The sequence below is a fragment of the Bos javanicus genome, chromosome 25 (genome assembly GCF_032452875.1).
Source record: "Bos javanicus breed banteng chromosome 25, ARS-OSU_banteng_1.0, whole genome shotgun sequence".
Classification (NCBI taxonomy): domain Eukaryota; kingdom Metazoa; phylum Chordata; class Mammalia; order Artiodactyla; family Bovidae; genus Bos; species Bos javanicus.
Window position 1 is genome coordinate 38,553,508 of NC_083892.1, and position 16,814 is coordinate 38,570,321.

At 46.2% G+C, this 16,814-nt stretch overlaps 1 protein-coding gene and 1 long non-coding RNA gene across 2 annotated transcripts; one reads left to right on the forward strand and one right to left on the reverse strand.

The window, feature by feature from the left end:
* Nucleotides 1–414: 414 nt before the first annotated feature.
* LOC133238777 (uncharacterized) lies at nt 415–7,683 on the reverse strand. The gene is made up of 2 exons (XR_009733625.1): nt 7,224–7,683; nt 415–2,445 (listed from the first exon to the last, which is right to left on the reverse strand). It is a non-coding gene; the product is annotated as an uncharacterized LOC133238777 (long non-coding RNA).
* A 7,549-nt stretch (nt 7,684–15,232) lies between these two features.
* LOC133238312 (olfactory receptor 10AC1-like) lies at nt 15,233–16,210 on the forward strand. The gene has a single exon (XM_061401241.1). The coding sequence runs from the start codon at nt 15,233–15,235 to the stop codon at nt 16,208–16,210; it is 978 nt and encodes a 325-aa protein (XP_061257225.1).
* Nucleotides 16,211–16,814: the final 604 nt, after the last annotated feature.

The following is a 16,814-nucleotide window of genomic DNA, read 5'->3' on the forward strand; positions in this document are numbered from 1 at the left end:
TAGTGCTGAATTTAAGAATCAATTGCATATGGATTAAACATTTAACTGTTTCTTTTAAACCAAACTGTAAATGTTTAATAAGAAAATGTAGGCAAGAAATTTTTTTTTAATTTTATTTATTTTTGGCTGTTCTTGGTCTTTGTTGCTGTGCAATAGCAACAGTGTTTATTTAATAAACTAAAATTTTACCAATACAGGATGATTTCCAAGATAATTGCTAAACAAAAGAAGACAAATACATAATAGTTTGGGGACAGCGCTCGTGTTTTGTCAATCAGAAAGAGTAAATCAGGGACTTCCCCTAGCGGGCCAGTGGTTAAAGATTTTGCCTTCCAATGCAAGTTCAGTCCCTGATCTGGGAGCTAAGATCCCCCATGCCTCGTGGCCAAAAACCAAAACATAAAACAGAAGCAGTAATGTAATAAATTTAATAGAGATTTTTTAAATGGTCAGAAAAATCTTAAAGAGTAAATAACACACATGTATGTGTATGTACCTAGATCTCTATGAGGAGAAATAGGAATCTGATAAAAATCCATTGCCATTGGGTGAGTTTGGAGTCAGGGTTCTTGCAGGGGGCAGACTGTATTCTTGTATGTTGGGGTTTTTCTCCCTGGGACTTGGAAGCAATGAACCTGAATGAAGGACACTTGGACAGTCTCTTGCAAGGACTGACAAGTTGATTTCTGCAGTCAAGCTTTTTTATAGAAGCAGGAACAAAGAGCTCAAAGTATGCGGCCAGCAGAGCGCATACGGAGTTAACACATAATCAGTAGAACCATTTCAAGGACAGTGCGCTCTAAATGACTCATGGGCTTCTCCCACAACCTGCTCTCACAAGTAACATCCCTAATTATTATTAACTCTTGGCGACGAGCATAACCAAAGGCAGGAGATGTCTTTCTGTCCGTAGTGCAAAGCCGCGTACTTCTGGCCCTTCGCCATTTTCCCAAGGACTTTCTCCTTTTACGGCTATTTTGCACTACGCTTCCCAACATATCCTCCTTTTGTTTTTAAATTAAGCACTGCGGCGGCTAGTTGGACTCCATTGTGGGAGGCACGGAGTCTTGATTAGAGACTTCTGTATCCTATAATCAAGGACAAAAAGAGCAGGGTGATAATACATATATGAAAATATTGCTTCCTGAAAGCCAAGCTCTAGGGTCTAGAGACGATAGGGTTTTGGTTAAAGTATTGTAGAATTGAGTGCTATACAATTCTCTAGGTACCCTAACTTGAAAATTAGCAACTTGTTGTTTCAACAAATTGATGTCTAAACTTGAGTTACTTGCGAGATCCTGCAAATGCGCCTTAACCTTACTGCAAGGATATTCAGTGCTATTATAGGGCATGTTAGTCAGACAAAAAGAAGTAAAATTCCAGTGATAGCGTATACGTGTTCGGAAAGTCAGTTGCTGCATTTGATCTCCTAAGTAGATAACCACAGTTTGTAACTCATTAATTCGTGTTTGTAACTGCTGATCTATTTGAGCTTGTCGAGTCCACAGATCATGAGAGTCTTTGTGCCAAGCAGTAATAAAATCACGATTTTGTATAGAATTATGTAAAGCCGTACCAGACAAAGTTCCTACAGTCACAATGGAGATAAGGCTTAAGATGCCTGCAATAATCCACCCAATGATGCGCTTAGATCACCTAAGCCTAGTTTTCAACAATACAGAAGGAAATACAGAATCAGTCCAAGGCTCAATTAAGTTTACGGGAAGCCATAACTCAGATCTTTGTTTAACTAGTGCAATGCTAGCATTGTGATATGAAATGATGTGATTAAGGCAGGTATACAATGCACATGCAGTACAATTGACAATCTTGGCTGATAAGTCAATATCAAAATGCCCTACAATAAACAAGTACGGAAGGTGAACACATGATTGAATATAGCCAGTACTATTATATAGGAAGGTATAATTAGAAGGACAAAACACACCCATAGTCTCATAAACACTAGCGAAGTGCTCTAAGGCTGCTGGAGTTTTCCAAATGTGCCATTGCTCTGGCCCCACAATGGGGATGACAATCCTGGGTCGTGGGGGTGATAAGCCCCCTTTATACCAATTCAGCAATATGTCCTTATCAGTCCAGAAACTTGTCTTAGATTTATGAAAGCCTCCAATGCTTGATCTATTAAACCAGGAGCAATTGTGATGTTCCTCCTGCTCTTCAGAACAGTTTACATTGCCAGAAACAGCTTATCTGGAGTCATAGGAGTTCCAGTACTCTTCAGTGTCTGCTCAGCCTGACGAGTCATGTTTTCACTTGAGCTCATGTCGGGTAAGGATTCAGACGATGGCGTTTCCTCATTGGCTCCAACAGGGTCATTGACAAGACCCTTTGCGTCAACTTTGTCACTTCCCGAGGGAGTCCGGTCTTGGGGTCCTTCTCAGAAGTGGACATGGTGAAGGGGAACCCAGATTTCCTCTCCATCTGCAATGACAAGACCATAACCCTTGCCTAGGAGTCGTAAGATTCCTGGCAGCCACTGATTAAGTTGCTTATACCATATTGGTGTGTTGATTTTTAATTTGCTGTTTTTGTCTTCTGCAAAATGTCTATCTGCACGAGTGTCAGAATTATTTTTTGTTAAGTTTAAAAAATTCAGGGAATAAAAAGTTAAAGATGATCGTAATTGAGGGTTCATGGGGTAAGAAGTGTATCTCCTCTTCCATATTCCCCCTTTCTGTTTTAATAAATGAGTTTTAGGTGCGGTGGGCTCTTTCAATAATGGCTTGACCCTGAGGATTATAGGGTATTCCTGTAATGTGTGTTATGTTCCATTCTGATAAAAATGAATGAAACAAATGCGAGGTGAATGCAGGTCCATTGTCTGTTTTCAAGACAGAAGGAATCCCCATAACAGGGAAGGTGAGTAAGAGTGCAGAAATGGCGTGTTTGCTGGATTCTGAAGAGACAGGTACTGCCCAGATAAAGCCTGAAAATGTATCAACTGAGACAAAAAGCAAAGAAAACTTTCCTAAGGAACAGTGAGTGAAATCAGATTGCCAAAGGGAGTTAGGCTGTTGCCCTCGGGGATTAACTCCTGAAATCGTAGTACGCAGGTGCAGAGGGGCGCAGACATCACAGGTTTTAATAATATGCCACACTTCCGTGAGAGGAATATGGTATTTAGAGTGCAATCTGTTAGCATTGGTATGAAGATTAGCATGTTCGTCACTGGTAGATGTAAAAATGGGAGCTATGAGCCTGTCAACAGCATCATTCCTTGCGACCAGAGGGCCAGGTAAACCTGAATGAGCACGTATATGTGCAATAAGGAAAGGTTCCGTACGTGAGCGAATTAAAGCTTGAGTCTGTGAAAAGAGAGTATATAATTCTTCATCTAGGTTGTATGAAAAGGCGTAACAAAATCAGGAAAAAGGGAAGCAAGGTATTTGGAATCAGTATATATGTTGAAGGATAATGGTTGAAGCGACAAAAGAGCATATAAAGCATACAACTCAACTCTTTGTACTGAAGAATAGGTAGAGGGTAATTTCTCTTTGATATCAGGGCCGACAATCCCTGCTATGCCTTTCTTGTTGCCATCAATGAAATAGGTGGGTGCATTGGAAATAGGCTGGGATGCAATGATATTAGTTACAATGAATTTAGTACATTGTAGAAAGTCCCACCATTTTCCTTTCAGCAGATGAAATGAGATAACATTCTGAAAATCACTTAATGCCATTTGCATGGTCAGGTTATACTGTAAGGCATTTTGCAATTCCTTTTTTGTCAAGGGAACGTGTATTGCATATGGATCAAATCCAGTCAAAGTTTGTACACGGCTTCTTCCTGACACAATTAAGTGCCCTATTTTCTCAATATAGGATACAATTTTTTTAGACTGTTAAGTGTGTAAATATACCCATTCTATTGGGCTACGCTGAGCTATAATTGCAGTGGGCAAATGTCCAGTAGGGAATATATATGAAGAAACTGGTTGATCATAATCTAGCCGAGTTGAAAAAGATTGTTGAATGCATTTCTCCATTAAGGCCAGTTCTTCTTTGGCCTCTTTTGTTAGCTGCCTAGGGCTATTAGGGTCAGGGGATCCCTCTAAAATTTTAAATAGATTTTGTAAGGCATAGGTGGGGATGCCAACAGATGGCCGTAGCCAATTAATATCTCCTAGTAATTTTTGAAAATCATTCAGCGTGCGTAGAGATTGCACAGAAATTTGAGTTTTTTGAGGTTGGATTTTAGATTCTTCCATAACATGTCCTAAATAATTAAAGGGTGCTTTCCAGTGAATTTTATCTGGTGCTACAAGCAGGCCATGATTTTGAAAAGTAGTAGTAACTTCATTATATAACTGTTGCAAACAGAATTCAGATTCCATAGAAAGAAGTATATCATCCATATAATGAATTATAAACGCAGTAGGATATTTGTCTCTAATGGGTTGTAATAAAACAGATATGAGATATTGGCAAATGGTAGGGGAGTTCATCATTTCCTGAGGTAGCACCTTCCATTGGAATCTTTTAACAGGAGGATGTGATTTATAGAAGGAACTGAAAAGGCAAAATGTTTTCTATCTTTAGGGTGAAAAGGTATAGTAAAAAAGCAGTCTTGTAAGTCAATAATAACTACAGACCATCCTTTTGGTACCATAGAAGGGGAGGGCAATCCGGGTTGTAAGGGTCCCATAGGTGACATGGTACTATTAACATTTCTTAAATCTATTAACATTCGTCATTTTCCTGATTTCTTTTTTATTACAAAAATAGGGGAATTCCATGGGGAAAATGAAGGTTCTATATGAGCCTTTTGTAATTGTTCATTAACTAATTGCATAAGAGCTGCCAGTTTTTCTTTAGTTAGGGGCCATTGAGGTGTCCATACTGGAGTATCAGATTCCCAATTGAGGCGCAGCGTTATTAACTCAATGGCCCCCATTAAAAAGGTTCATTTAAAGAAATTGTGGCTTTTGTTTGTTCAAGAAAATCCTGTCCCCATAAATTGATTGGGATATTAGTAATATATGGTTTAAGATAAGCTACAATTTGATCAGGGCCATACACTTGTAAATAGGATGCACTGATGAAAGTTTGTGTGGCATCAGTTTTATCCATTCCTAATAGTCTAGAAGGAGCCATAACCTTACCCCAATCGAGGGGCCACTCTGCAGCTCTAATGATTGAAATGTCAGCTCCAGTATCTAACATGCCTGTGAAATTCTTTCCCTGTATGCGTAAAGTAAGCATGGGTTTCTGATGTTCCTTTAATAAGGTGGATAGTGCAGCAGTAAGGTTGGTACTGCCAAAGCCTCCCTGCCGAATTTTATCAGATGCCTTCATTGGTTTAACATATGGCAAAAGTAATAATTGTGCAAAACGTTCCCCTTTTTGTAAGTATGCATTTCCTGTTTTCACAACATTTACCATAACATGTATTTCCTCTTCATAATCTTCGTCCACAACACCGGTCAAAACCATTAAACCTCTCATTGTGCAGCTACTACGTCCCAAAATCAGTCCCACTGTCCCGGGTGGAATCGGGCCATAATATCCAGTGGGAACTTTGTGGGGGTTGTATAATTCTATTAGTTCCATATCATAAGGACTAGGTATATCAATGCAAGCACTCTTAGATGTAGCTGCTTGTAGCGTCATAACGCTAGGTCCTCCTTTTGTAGTGGGGCTAGAGGATGGCCCCTTTATCAGTTTCCCTGTTGTTTTTGCTGTGCACCGGGGTTCAAAGTGTTTCTATCCTTATCAAATTTAGAATGACATTCATTCAGCCAATGAAACCTCCTTTTACATCTTGGACATACTCCTGGGGGTCTCTTCCTATTAGAAGTAGTATTATTTTTTCCGGCCTGTGTTGGCAGGCGACATTGTTTTTTCATATGGCCGGGCTTCCCGCAGTTAAAACATTTGGTATTAGCAGCCTTTTGTACATTAAAGGTTTCCAATGCTGCCAATTTTGCTCTATGGGACATAGACCCGATGTCCCTACATGCTTTCAAATATTCCATAAGAGAGCCAGTCTCTCGAATAGGTCTGAGCACGGATCGACATTCCTCATTAGCATTTTCAAAAGCAAGTTGTTTTAAAATAATATTTTGTAAAGTCACATCCTTAATAGATTTCTCAATTGCATCCTTTAATTTTCCTATAAATTGAGAATATTCCTCTTCATGTCCTTGAATAATCTTAACAAATGAACCATCAGAGTTAGTGCTATCAACCTTTGCTTATGCCCTGCAGGCAGTTTCTTTAATGAAATGTAACATCTAAGGGGTAATATTAGCTAGTTGCGCAATCATATCCGCCATGGCTCTTGTTCCAGTGAGTATATCATAGGTTAAATTGGCAGGGTTACCATGAGATTGCTTGTCAATCATCAGCTGTCAGGCCTCATCATTAACCCACATTGGCCATTGCAGTAATTGGTGAGGATTTAAAACCATCTTTGCTACTTGAAAAAAATCATATGGCATCCAACAGTCAGCCCATCCTCTGAGAAATTCTATACAGTAAGGAGAAGTAGGTCCATACTTTCCGTATGTACCTACCATGTACCGTACAAGTAGGTACATGCTTTCTTAAAGCTAGACAACATGCCAAAATCTAGATTAGCCCAAGTATTTTGGTCTTGGGCAGGTTGATTAAATTACGTTGGGAAAGCGAAAGTTCAAGCAGGCATCTCCCGAGGAGGAGTGAAATGATTAGTATGAGCAAAGTTAGCAATTGCTGTTACAGGCGGAGCAGAAGGAAAAACCTTCGATTTGGGCTGTCCGTTGAATGAAATGACCTCCATTCCAAGTGGCTTCAGTTTTGACATATCCTGTATATATATGTCTCTAAGTTGTTTTTCTAAGGATTGTGTCTGATTGAGCATAACATTCTTATATTTCAAAGCACCTTGCATATCTTCTTCCTTAAGCTCATATTCATGTAAAGATCGAATAGTTTTTACTTCCAAATCAATGTTATGCCCTTCAATTTGTTCTATGATAGCCTGTATGAGTGACCATGTAACCCTTGCCGATATGCTCACAAAATATTATTTTTAACCCTTTTCCATACATCAAGATCAAGCGTCCCCTCCTCCGGGAACCATGGTTTATGTTCCACTAGTATATGATAGCAGTCATTCAACTGATCTCTTGAAACATTAACACCGTTTTGTTTCAAAAAATGATGCATTATAGAAATGAAAGGAATTTTACTGCTATGTTGTCCCATCCTGCTTACCTCTTTCTGCAGGGGCTGGTCGCTTTGTTCAGCCTTTCTCTCATGTCCCTGTTCGGGCACCCCTTGTTGGGGTTTTTCTCCCCGGGACTTGGAAGCGACGAACTTGAATGAAGGACACTTGGACAGTCTCTTGCAAGGACTGACAAGTTGATTTCTGCAGTCAAGCTTTTTTATAGAAGCAGGAACAAAGAGCTCAAAGTATGCGGCCAGCAGAGCGCATACGGAGTTAACACATAATCAGTAGAACCATTTCAAGGACAGTGCGCTCTAAATGACTCATGGGCTTCTCCCACAACCTGCTCTCACAAGTAACATCCCTAATTATTATTAACTCTTGGCGACGAGCATAACCAAAGGCAGGAGATGTCTTTCTGTCCGTAGTGCAAAGCCGCGTACTTCTGGCCCTTCACCATTTTCCCAAGGACTTTCTCCTTTTACGGCTATTTTGCACTACGCTTCCCAACATTGTATACCCTTTGAAATTTGAGCCAAGTATTTTGTATTTTTAAAAAGAAGTAAAATTAACCCTTAGTTACAAAAATAGGTAGCAACATGGGAAGTGTATGTAACTCAGTGTTAATTGGGAACAGCAGGATAGAAGACCATGTATTCTGCAATGCTATGATTTTCTGTGTAAGTGGGCAGAAGAACACAAGAAGTCTGTGTAGCTGGATTTTGCTGTCCAGAGCTTCTGTTGCTGAACATGGGATGGTGGTGGTGATGCTGAGGATGTGGATAAGGATGAAAATGTCTACCCCCACCAGTTACACCAGTCAGCCCATCCTGAGATCTTCAGTCTCCTGGCCGCCCCTTGGTTCAAACTTTGGGGAAACATGGAGGGAGCAGGAACCTCCCTCTCTTCTCTCCAGGGAGCCGTCTGCCAAGCTGCTTTGGGCTGTTCATCCCGCCGGGTTCAAGTCTACCCCCAGTTCTTGCAGCAGACAGTCTCTTGATCGCATCAGGGTGGTGGCTTCCTGTCCCCTTGGCCCAACAGTTTCAGCCTGTCTCAGGACTACCCCAGTCCCAGGTCCCAATTCCCTCTCCAGCCTTCTGAGACCATCAGGCTCCTTAGGTGCCCCAGCAGGCAGAGAAGATCACTAATGAGGCCCTGGGGCTTTGGATCCAGCCAGATCCTTAAGTGGGCCCTAGGAGATCTATTAAGCGTCCCTTTTCTTGCTGAGAGTCCCTGGGAACAGAAGTTGGATGATGACGAGCAAAGAGGGAAAATGAGGAGGTGGAAGCTGTAGGTGCCTCACTTCCTACAAAACCCCTCTACAGTCTCTGCTGCTACCCCATCATTTTTATTTGCAGAGGAACTGCTGTTTGATCCTGGCCTTGAATGAGTAGATTTCCAGGTGGGGAAAGGATATTCTGACACGGAGAAGGATGCATGAGGTCAGGGAGGTCGGAGTGGCTGGGGCACGTGAAGGTGGCTGGGGGGGAGCTTGTGAATAAGGGGCAGGGACAAAGGATGGTGGAGAGGAGGCCAGAAAGTTGTGCTGGGTCCACGTTGTGATGGTTGGAAGTTGTGCTTCTTCCACCCAGAATTTGAGCCACTTTCTGCACGATCCCAACTAGATCGCTCCCTCTGTCAGGAGTCATGGCTAAGATCATGGCTAAGGATCAGAGGGTGGGCCATACACCCAGCCAGCCAAGGAGCTAAGGATTGAATGCAGCTGGAATTTGGGGTCTGGGCTTCCCCTCTAGATCAGTCTCCACATTCTGGTCTCTTCTCCTGGGATGCCAGGGAAGAGGGCACCTCACGGGTGCAGGTGGTGGGGACCGAGTGCCAAGCTCGTGCTAGAATTCACCTGAAATCCATGCTTGCAGTGGAGAGAAAACCCTGATGGGGTGGTGAGGAGGTGAATCTGAGGTCCAGAAAGCTGGGGATGTAGGAGGTTCTCTGTCTCTCCCTGTCTCTGACTCTGCCTCCCTCTGTGTCTGTCTCTGCATCTCTCTTTTTCTCCCCTCTCTCTGTCTCTTCCCATTCTTTCTTCTTTGTCTCTGTTTCTCCACCTCTCCCTCTCTTTTTCTCTGCTCCATCTCTCTTAGCATCTCTCCCTTCCTCTGTCTGTCTCTGTGTGTCTCCTCCCATCACTCCTTCTTTTTCTCTCCTTTCTGTCTCTCTCTGACTCTCCCCTTCTCTTTCTCTCTGCTCCCTCTCTCTCTGTAAGCCCGGAGCCTGGTGAACACCCTGAGCTGGGGACATGGCCGAGCGACACATTTTCACCGCTCACCCGTCTGTGACCCCTCAGCAGGTGCAGCCCTGCCCATTTCTGGTCTTGCGTCTCACTCTGCGGCTGCCTCTTAGCCTCTGGGTCTGCTGTTTTCTTCCTCCTTCCGTGCCTTTCTATTTCCCCTCGTTGGGCGGGATGGGGGACAGGTGAGAGCCCCAGAGAAGAGTAGGTGCCCCCATTGAAGAGCACAGACTGCAACCAGCCAGCCCCGGGGGACAGATCCTGATTCCAGAGGACACTGTGTGACCCCCTTCAGCAGCTCAGTGTCTGTGAGTCTCGGCCTCCTCCCTTGTATATAAGCAGTAATGATGATGATTATGGCTCCATGGTGGTCTCATGAATATTAAACGGTGTACACTGAGCACTGAGGATACAGCCTGCCCCTCACGAGGACTCAACAAATAGCAGTAACATTGCCCCCGCAGTGGTGACTTCAGTGCTGTCCCTCACGCCCATCTGTGTTTGCAGGGAATGGTGTCGGGGGGAGGGGGCAATGCCAGTGAAGAGTCAGGTAGGGTCAGGGTCTCTGGACAACTTCCCAGGAGATGGTGGAGGAAGAGCTGGAGCCAGGGGGTGGGGAAGAGAGGCCCGGGCCCCAGCTTGCCAGCATTTCCCGCCTCAGAATCAGAACCAGAGCAGATGGCAGAGGCAATGCTGACCGACCCACGGCACGCGCTGCCGCCCCGGTCCACACGCGGCCTCTCCTCTCTCCACGGCTTACCCCACCTGTCCAGGTAACTCCCCGTCCAGAGCGCTTCAGCAGGGCTGAACGTGCCAGATACGCAGGCAGCAGGAAGCAAATAACAGGACGAAGCTTGTCTTGATGTTCTGGTATTTTTTCCAATGCCACCTGCTATGGCAGAGGCTGCTGTGCCAGACACTTGACATCCATCATGAAAACCATTCTCTGGGGTTGGGGAAGGCTGCTGGGGCTCCCAGAGGCTCAAAACTGTCTCTGGGCTCTCTCCACCGGCGAGACGAGAAGCCTGGTGTGTGTCCTCACACCATCCTGGCTTCAGGAGGACAAAGGAACTAGACCCTGATACCTGGGGGTACTCGGGCCACAGAGAAAAGACGTGACTTGGGCAGCATCACAGAGAGGACTAGAAGGCAGATCTCCCTCCTCTCCCCCCCACACCCCTGTTATCTGAGCACCGCCCCCCAAAATTGAATGATGAGGCAGAACACGTCCAAAAAGGCATGGCACACAAGTGTGCAAATGGACACACAAACACACGGGTGTAGCTAAGTAAAGCTATATTGATGAGTACACTGGCCTCAGGCCCCTCTAAGATCCATAAAGGGACATTATTATGTTTCCTTTACTGATCCTAAATTAGACTGACCTCTTACAACTTCTTTATGGATTCCTAAAACATCAAAATATCTTTCAAAATATGGCTCTGCTTGGGAGTAAAAGCATAAGCACAAACTCATCTTTTGATAGAACCATATAGTATCAGAACAGGAAGGAACTTTCAAGACCATCTGGTCCAACTCTGTTATGTTAGGGGTGAGGAAACAGACAAGGACGTGTTGTGACCAGCTTAGTGGATGGCCATGGATTTCATGGTTCACAGCGTGCTGGCTGTTGGTCTGGATTCTATAAAGTGACCTCAGGCAGGAGGAGAGGAAACACTGGTTAGATATGAAGAGACAGCTCAGGGATGCTGGAGTGTCCACATCAGGATCAGCCTGACTGGGTGGTTTGATATGTGTCAACGGATGTCTGCTGTGCTGTTAATGTACTTCATTGCCTTGGAGCAGTGATTGGACCCAGCCAGGTAGGGCTCCTTGGGAAAGGTGAGCTTGAATTGGCCTTCAAAGAGGTGACATTTTAAGAATTGGGAGTGTATGGAGAGAGAAGAGGGGAGGAAGAGTGTGTCTCTTGTTGAGATGGCAGGACAGTTGAGTTCAGTTCAGTCATTCAGTCGTGTCCGACTCTTTGCAACCCCATGACTGCAGCATACCAGGCTTCCCTGCCCATAACCAACTCTCAGAGCTTACTCAAACCCATGTCCATTGAGTCGGTGATGCCATCCAACCATCTCATCCTCTGTCGTCCCCTTCTCCTCCTGCTTTCAATCTTTCTAAGCATCAGGGTCTTTTCAAATGAGTTAGTCCTTGCATCAGGTGGCCAAAGTATTGGATTTCAGCTTCAGCATCTGTCCTTCCAATGAAAATTCAGGACTGATTTCCTTTAGGATGGACTGGTTGGATCTCCTTGCAGTCCAAGGGACTCTCAAGAGTCTTCTCCAACACCACAGTTCAAAAGCATCAATTCTTCGGCACTCAGCTTCCTTTATAGTCCAACTTTCATATCCATACTTGACTACTGGAAAAACCATAGCTTTGACTAGATGGACCTTTGCTTTTTAATATGCTGTCTAGATTGGTCATAGCTTTTCTTCCAAGGAGCAAGCGTCTTTTAATTTCATGGCTGCAGTCACCATCTGCAGTGATTTTGGAGCCCCCCAAAATAAAGTGTCTCATCGTTCTCATTGTTTCCTCGAGAGTTTTGCCCAGAGGATGCACTGGTCATAGCAAACACCCTCTTTCAACAACACAAGAGGAGACTCTACACATGGACATCACCAGACGGTTAATACCTAAATCAGATTGATTATATTCTTCACAGCTGAAGATGGAAAGACTCTATAAAGTCAGCAAAAACAAGACCAGGAGCTGACTGTGACTCAGATCATGAACTCCTTATTGCCAGATTCAGACAAATTGAAGAAAGTAGGGAAAACCACTAGACCATTCAGGTATGACCTAAATCAAATCCCTTATGATTATACAGTAGAAGTAAGAAATAGATTCAAGGGATTAGATCTGATAGACAGAGTGCCTGGAGATTCATGACATTATACAGGAGGCATGGATCAAGACCATCCCCAGGAAAAAGAAATACAAAAAAGGCAAAATGAGGAGGCCTTACAAATAGCTGAGAAAAGAAGAGAAGTGAAAGGCAAAGGAGAAAAGGAAAGATATACCCATTTGAATGCAGAGTTCCAAAGAATATCAAGGAGAAATAAGAAAGCCTTTCTCAGTGATCAATGCAAAGAAATAGAGGAAAACAAGAGTGGGAAGACTAGAGACCTCTTCAAGAAAATTAGAGATACCAAGGGAACATTTCATGCAAAGATGGGCACAATAAAGGACAGAAATGGTATGGACCTAACAGAAGCAGAAGATATAAGAAGAGGTGGCAAGAATACACAGAAGAACTGTACAAAAAAAGATCTGCATGACCCAGATAACCGCAATGGTGTGATCACTCACCTAGAGCCAGACATCCTGGAAGGTGAAGTCAAGGGGGCCTTAGGAAGCATCACTACGAACAAAGCTAATGGAGGTGATGGAATTCCAGCTGAGCTATTTCAGATGGCAGAACTGACCCTTTTTGTAAAAAAAATGAGTTACAGTTGCTTTAACATGTTGTGTTAGTTTCTGCTGCACAGCAAAATGAACCAGTTATACATATACATATATCCATACTTTGTTGGATTTCCTTCTCATTTAGATCACCACAGAGCACTGCGTAGAATTCCCTGTGCTATACAGCAGGTTCTCATTAGCTTTTTGTTTTACACATATTAGTGTATATTTGTCAATCCAAATCTCTCAGGTCAGCCCACCTCCCTTACCCTCTTAGCATCCATACGTGTGTTCTCTACATCTGTGTCTCTATTTCTTGCAAACAGGTTCATCTGTACCAATTTTCTAGATCTCACATATATGCATTTTTGTTTGTTTTATGCATTAATGGTTGTTTTTCTGACTTGACCTTTGGTACCGGGGTGGGGAGATGAACAATGATTCTAGTAGGTTTTTGGGGGGCATGGGGGGCATTGCCCTGATGAAGAGATGACTCATTGGGAAAGATCCTGATGCTGGGAAAGATTGAAGGCAAAAGGACAAGAGGGTGGCAGAGGATAAGATGGTCAGATAGCATCACCAACTCATCAGTGGACCAAATTCATCAACAGACGTGAAACTGAACAAACTCCAGGAGACAGTGCAGGACAGGGAATCCTGGCGTGCTGCAGTCCACAGGGTCACAAAGAGTTGGACACGACTTAGCAACTGAACAACAATGACAACATTGACCTTGAAGATGATTGACTGCATGGACCCCACCTGAGATGAACCACAACGTGGATTTCAAATGGCCAGGAGCGTTTGCAGAGAGGAGGCCACAGAAGTTGGGGCAAATGGGTGTTGTGAAAAGGGTGGAGACTCTGACTCTCTCTGTCAGAAACCCAGGTTAGGGACGTGGTAGGGACACGGAAGCAAATGTGTGGGAGAAATGAGGCTTGAGTAACTAACTCCATCACTTAACAATTGTTCGGCCCAGCAACAAGGACAACTCGAATCTTTGGTTCCAGGAGGCTGAATTGAGTGGTGTTGCCATAACAGCCGTGGAATGAGAGGATGACACCAAGCCTGCCTGGGGGCCAGGAGTCTTCACCCACGTGGGACGTGACTTGTGAGTTCCTCCTTGAAGGAAGAATGGAACCTCCCATCTTTTTTAGGAAGATGATGCCAGGACTCCAGGGCATCCTGAATGAGCAAGACGTGAAGCTGGATGGCACACTGCTGAGGACTTTGTGGACTTAAACCTGAAGGTAAGAAGGGAGAGTTGGTATCCATCCTTTCGAAGGGTCATTCCCATTGGTGGTACAAAAAAGTGGTTAGAAAGACGCAGCCAGGAGCAGGAGGGCCAGGCAGGCTCCATTGGGATCATTCAAGGGAGAGAAAACAGGTGTCCGGGGAGAAAAGATTCTGGAGGCTGTCAGTAGTGCTCAGCAGGGCACGATGCCCTGTTGTACTTGAAGGAGCAGGAGAGGGAATTCACCGGCCATGCCTTCCTGGTTTCCAGTTTCAGAGCTGGACCAGCTCCATCCACAGAAGGAGAGGGAGTTTGGGTCTGAAGTAATGCAGTGAGTTCAGGACTGGTTGGGTTGGAAGTGCTGGTGGAATGCCTAGGGCCTGACGCTAAGAGAAGGGAGTGGGTCATGAGAGAGATCGGGGACTCACTCAAGTCAGAGAACAGGGTGCTGTCGCTCAGGAAGGCTCATCACAGTGCAGAGGGGATGGGCCATCTTCCCTGCTTGTTTTATATCCTGTAACTGCATCAGAGGGAAACAACAGGCCCGGGGCTACCAGGTGTTTGTCCCGAGTCCTGCCAAGAGAAAGGAATGGAAAATAAAGACAACAGAACACAGAGGCTGTGGCAGGTCAGAGAGGAGGACGTGAGTCTTTTCAGCAGGGATCTAGGAGCTGTGACCTCATGTAAGGGAGGAAGGTGGGGCCTCTGAGAACCAGAGATGTTAATGCTGCTCAGGGTCAGCAGGTGGAAACAGGGGCCTCTTCAGTCTTCTGGTCCAGGGTTCAGCCCCCCCATATGAGTTGTCATCACCATAGGCTGGAACCCAGGAGGCTGGCCCTGGGTTACAGATGGTGTGGGGTTTATAAGTCTGGATAGAACCAGAGGGCAGTGGGCAGGTGTGAAGGAGACCCCTGGGTGCATGGAAATGCAGTGGGGCGCAGGAGGCCAGAAGGGAGGGTGGATCGTGGCTCCAAGTGTCTTGACTTCCTGGAGGACGTTGGGCTGCAGGAAATGAGGTGGGAAACACTGGGTTGGGGAGAAAGCGCTGCATCCCTAGGGTGGGTGCAGGAAGGGGAAGCAATGGACGGGCCAGGGAAGGCAGTGAGACAAGCCAAGGAGAAGAGAAGGCCCCACTGCTTCTTGCCCAGGTTCTGACGATGAGCCACTGGCCTGAGTCCAACTGGAGCGCCCCATGGGAGTTCGTGATCCTGGGCTTCTCGGGGTGGCCCCCAGAGCTCCGGGCGCTGCTCTTTGCCCTCCTCCTGCCGCTCTATCTGGCCACACTGACGGGGAACCTGCTGATCGTGGGCCTGGCCGTGGTGGACGCCGCCCTGCACACCCCCATGTGCTTCTTCCTGGGGGCCCTGTCTGCCGTGGAGGTGGCCTATACACTGGTGCTGACCCCACCCATGCTGGCCGGCTTCCTTCTGCCGCCCGGGGGCCAGGCGGTGGGCCTCTCCACCTGCGCTGCCCAGATGGGCCTCTTTGTGGCACTGGGGGGCTCCGAGTGCCTGTTGCTGGCAGCCATGGCCCTGGACCGCTACCTGGCCATCTGTCACCCCCTCTACTACCCCCAGCTCATGACCATGGGGCTCTGCTGGTGCCTCCTGGCCTGCTGTGGCCTGGGGGGCTCTCTCCTGGCCTTGGGCCTCACCACAGCCATATTCCAGCTGCCCTTCTGCCACGGGGGCCTGGTCAACCACGTCTTCTGTGACCTCCCGGCGGTCTTGGTGCTGGCTTGCGGGGACCGGGACCTGCAGGAGCGCGCCCTGCTGGCGGCCTGCCTGCTGCTGCTGGTGCTGCCGCTGGCCCTCATCCTGCTCTCCTACACCCGGGTGCTGGCGGTCATCCTCGGGGTTGGTGGGGCCACAGGCCGCCGCAAGGCCTTCAGCACCGTGGCGTCCCACCTGACGGTGGCCGTGCTGCACTACGGCTGTGCCACGGCCATGTACGCCCGGCCCCTGCGCAGCCGCTCCCTGGAGGAGGACAAGCTAGTCTCGCTCATCTACATCAACCTCACCCCCCTGCTCTACCCGGCCATCTACACACTGCGGAACCGCGATGTGCAGGGGGCGCTGTGGCGGGCCGTGGGCCCCAGGACGCCAGGTGCTGCCCACCAGGCCAATGTCACCTAATGCTGATGCCAGGAGGGGTCTCTTCTGAAATCCCCTCTCCTGGATGGAAACCTCACATTCCAGAACCATCTATGATTCCCCAAGGCCCACTAGACACAACCTGGAGGCAGCAGACAAGGACCCCAAAATCAGGCTCCAGCCTAGTTCTTCTGCTTCTATGGACATTTTGAGTGGATAGATCTCTCTGAGGGGGGTACAGACCTGTGCACTATAGGGCCCTCAATGGCATCCTTTGTCTCTACCCACGTGGCACACAGCACTCCCCTACCCAAGATGTGATGATCCAAAGTGTTGTCACACATTGGCAAACATGCCTTGGGGACAAAGTCATCCCTGGTTGAGAACTACTGCTCTGAGTCATAGCCACACGGTACCTTTGGAAAAGGAGTGAGTACTCACGTAGGAGAAGTCTATGGCAGCACTGTTTATAATAGACAAAAACTAGAAATGATCCACATGTTCATGAACACAGAATAGATATAAACAGCCTGTGGCAGGACTACCCAGGCGGTTCAGTGGTTAAGACTTTGCCTTCCAATGCAGGGGGTGCAGGTTTGATCCTTGGTTGGGGAGCTAAGATCCCACATGCCTTGTGGCCAAAAAA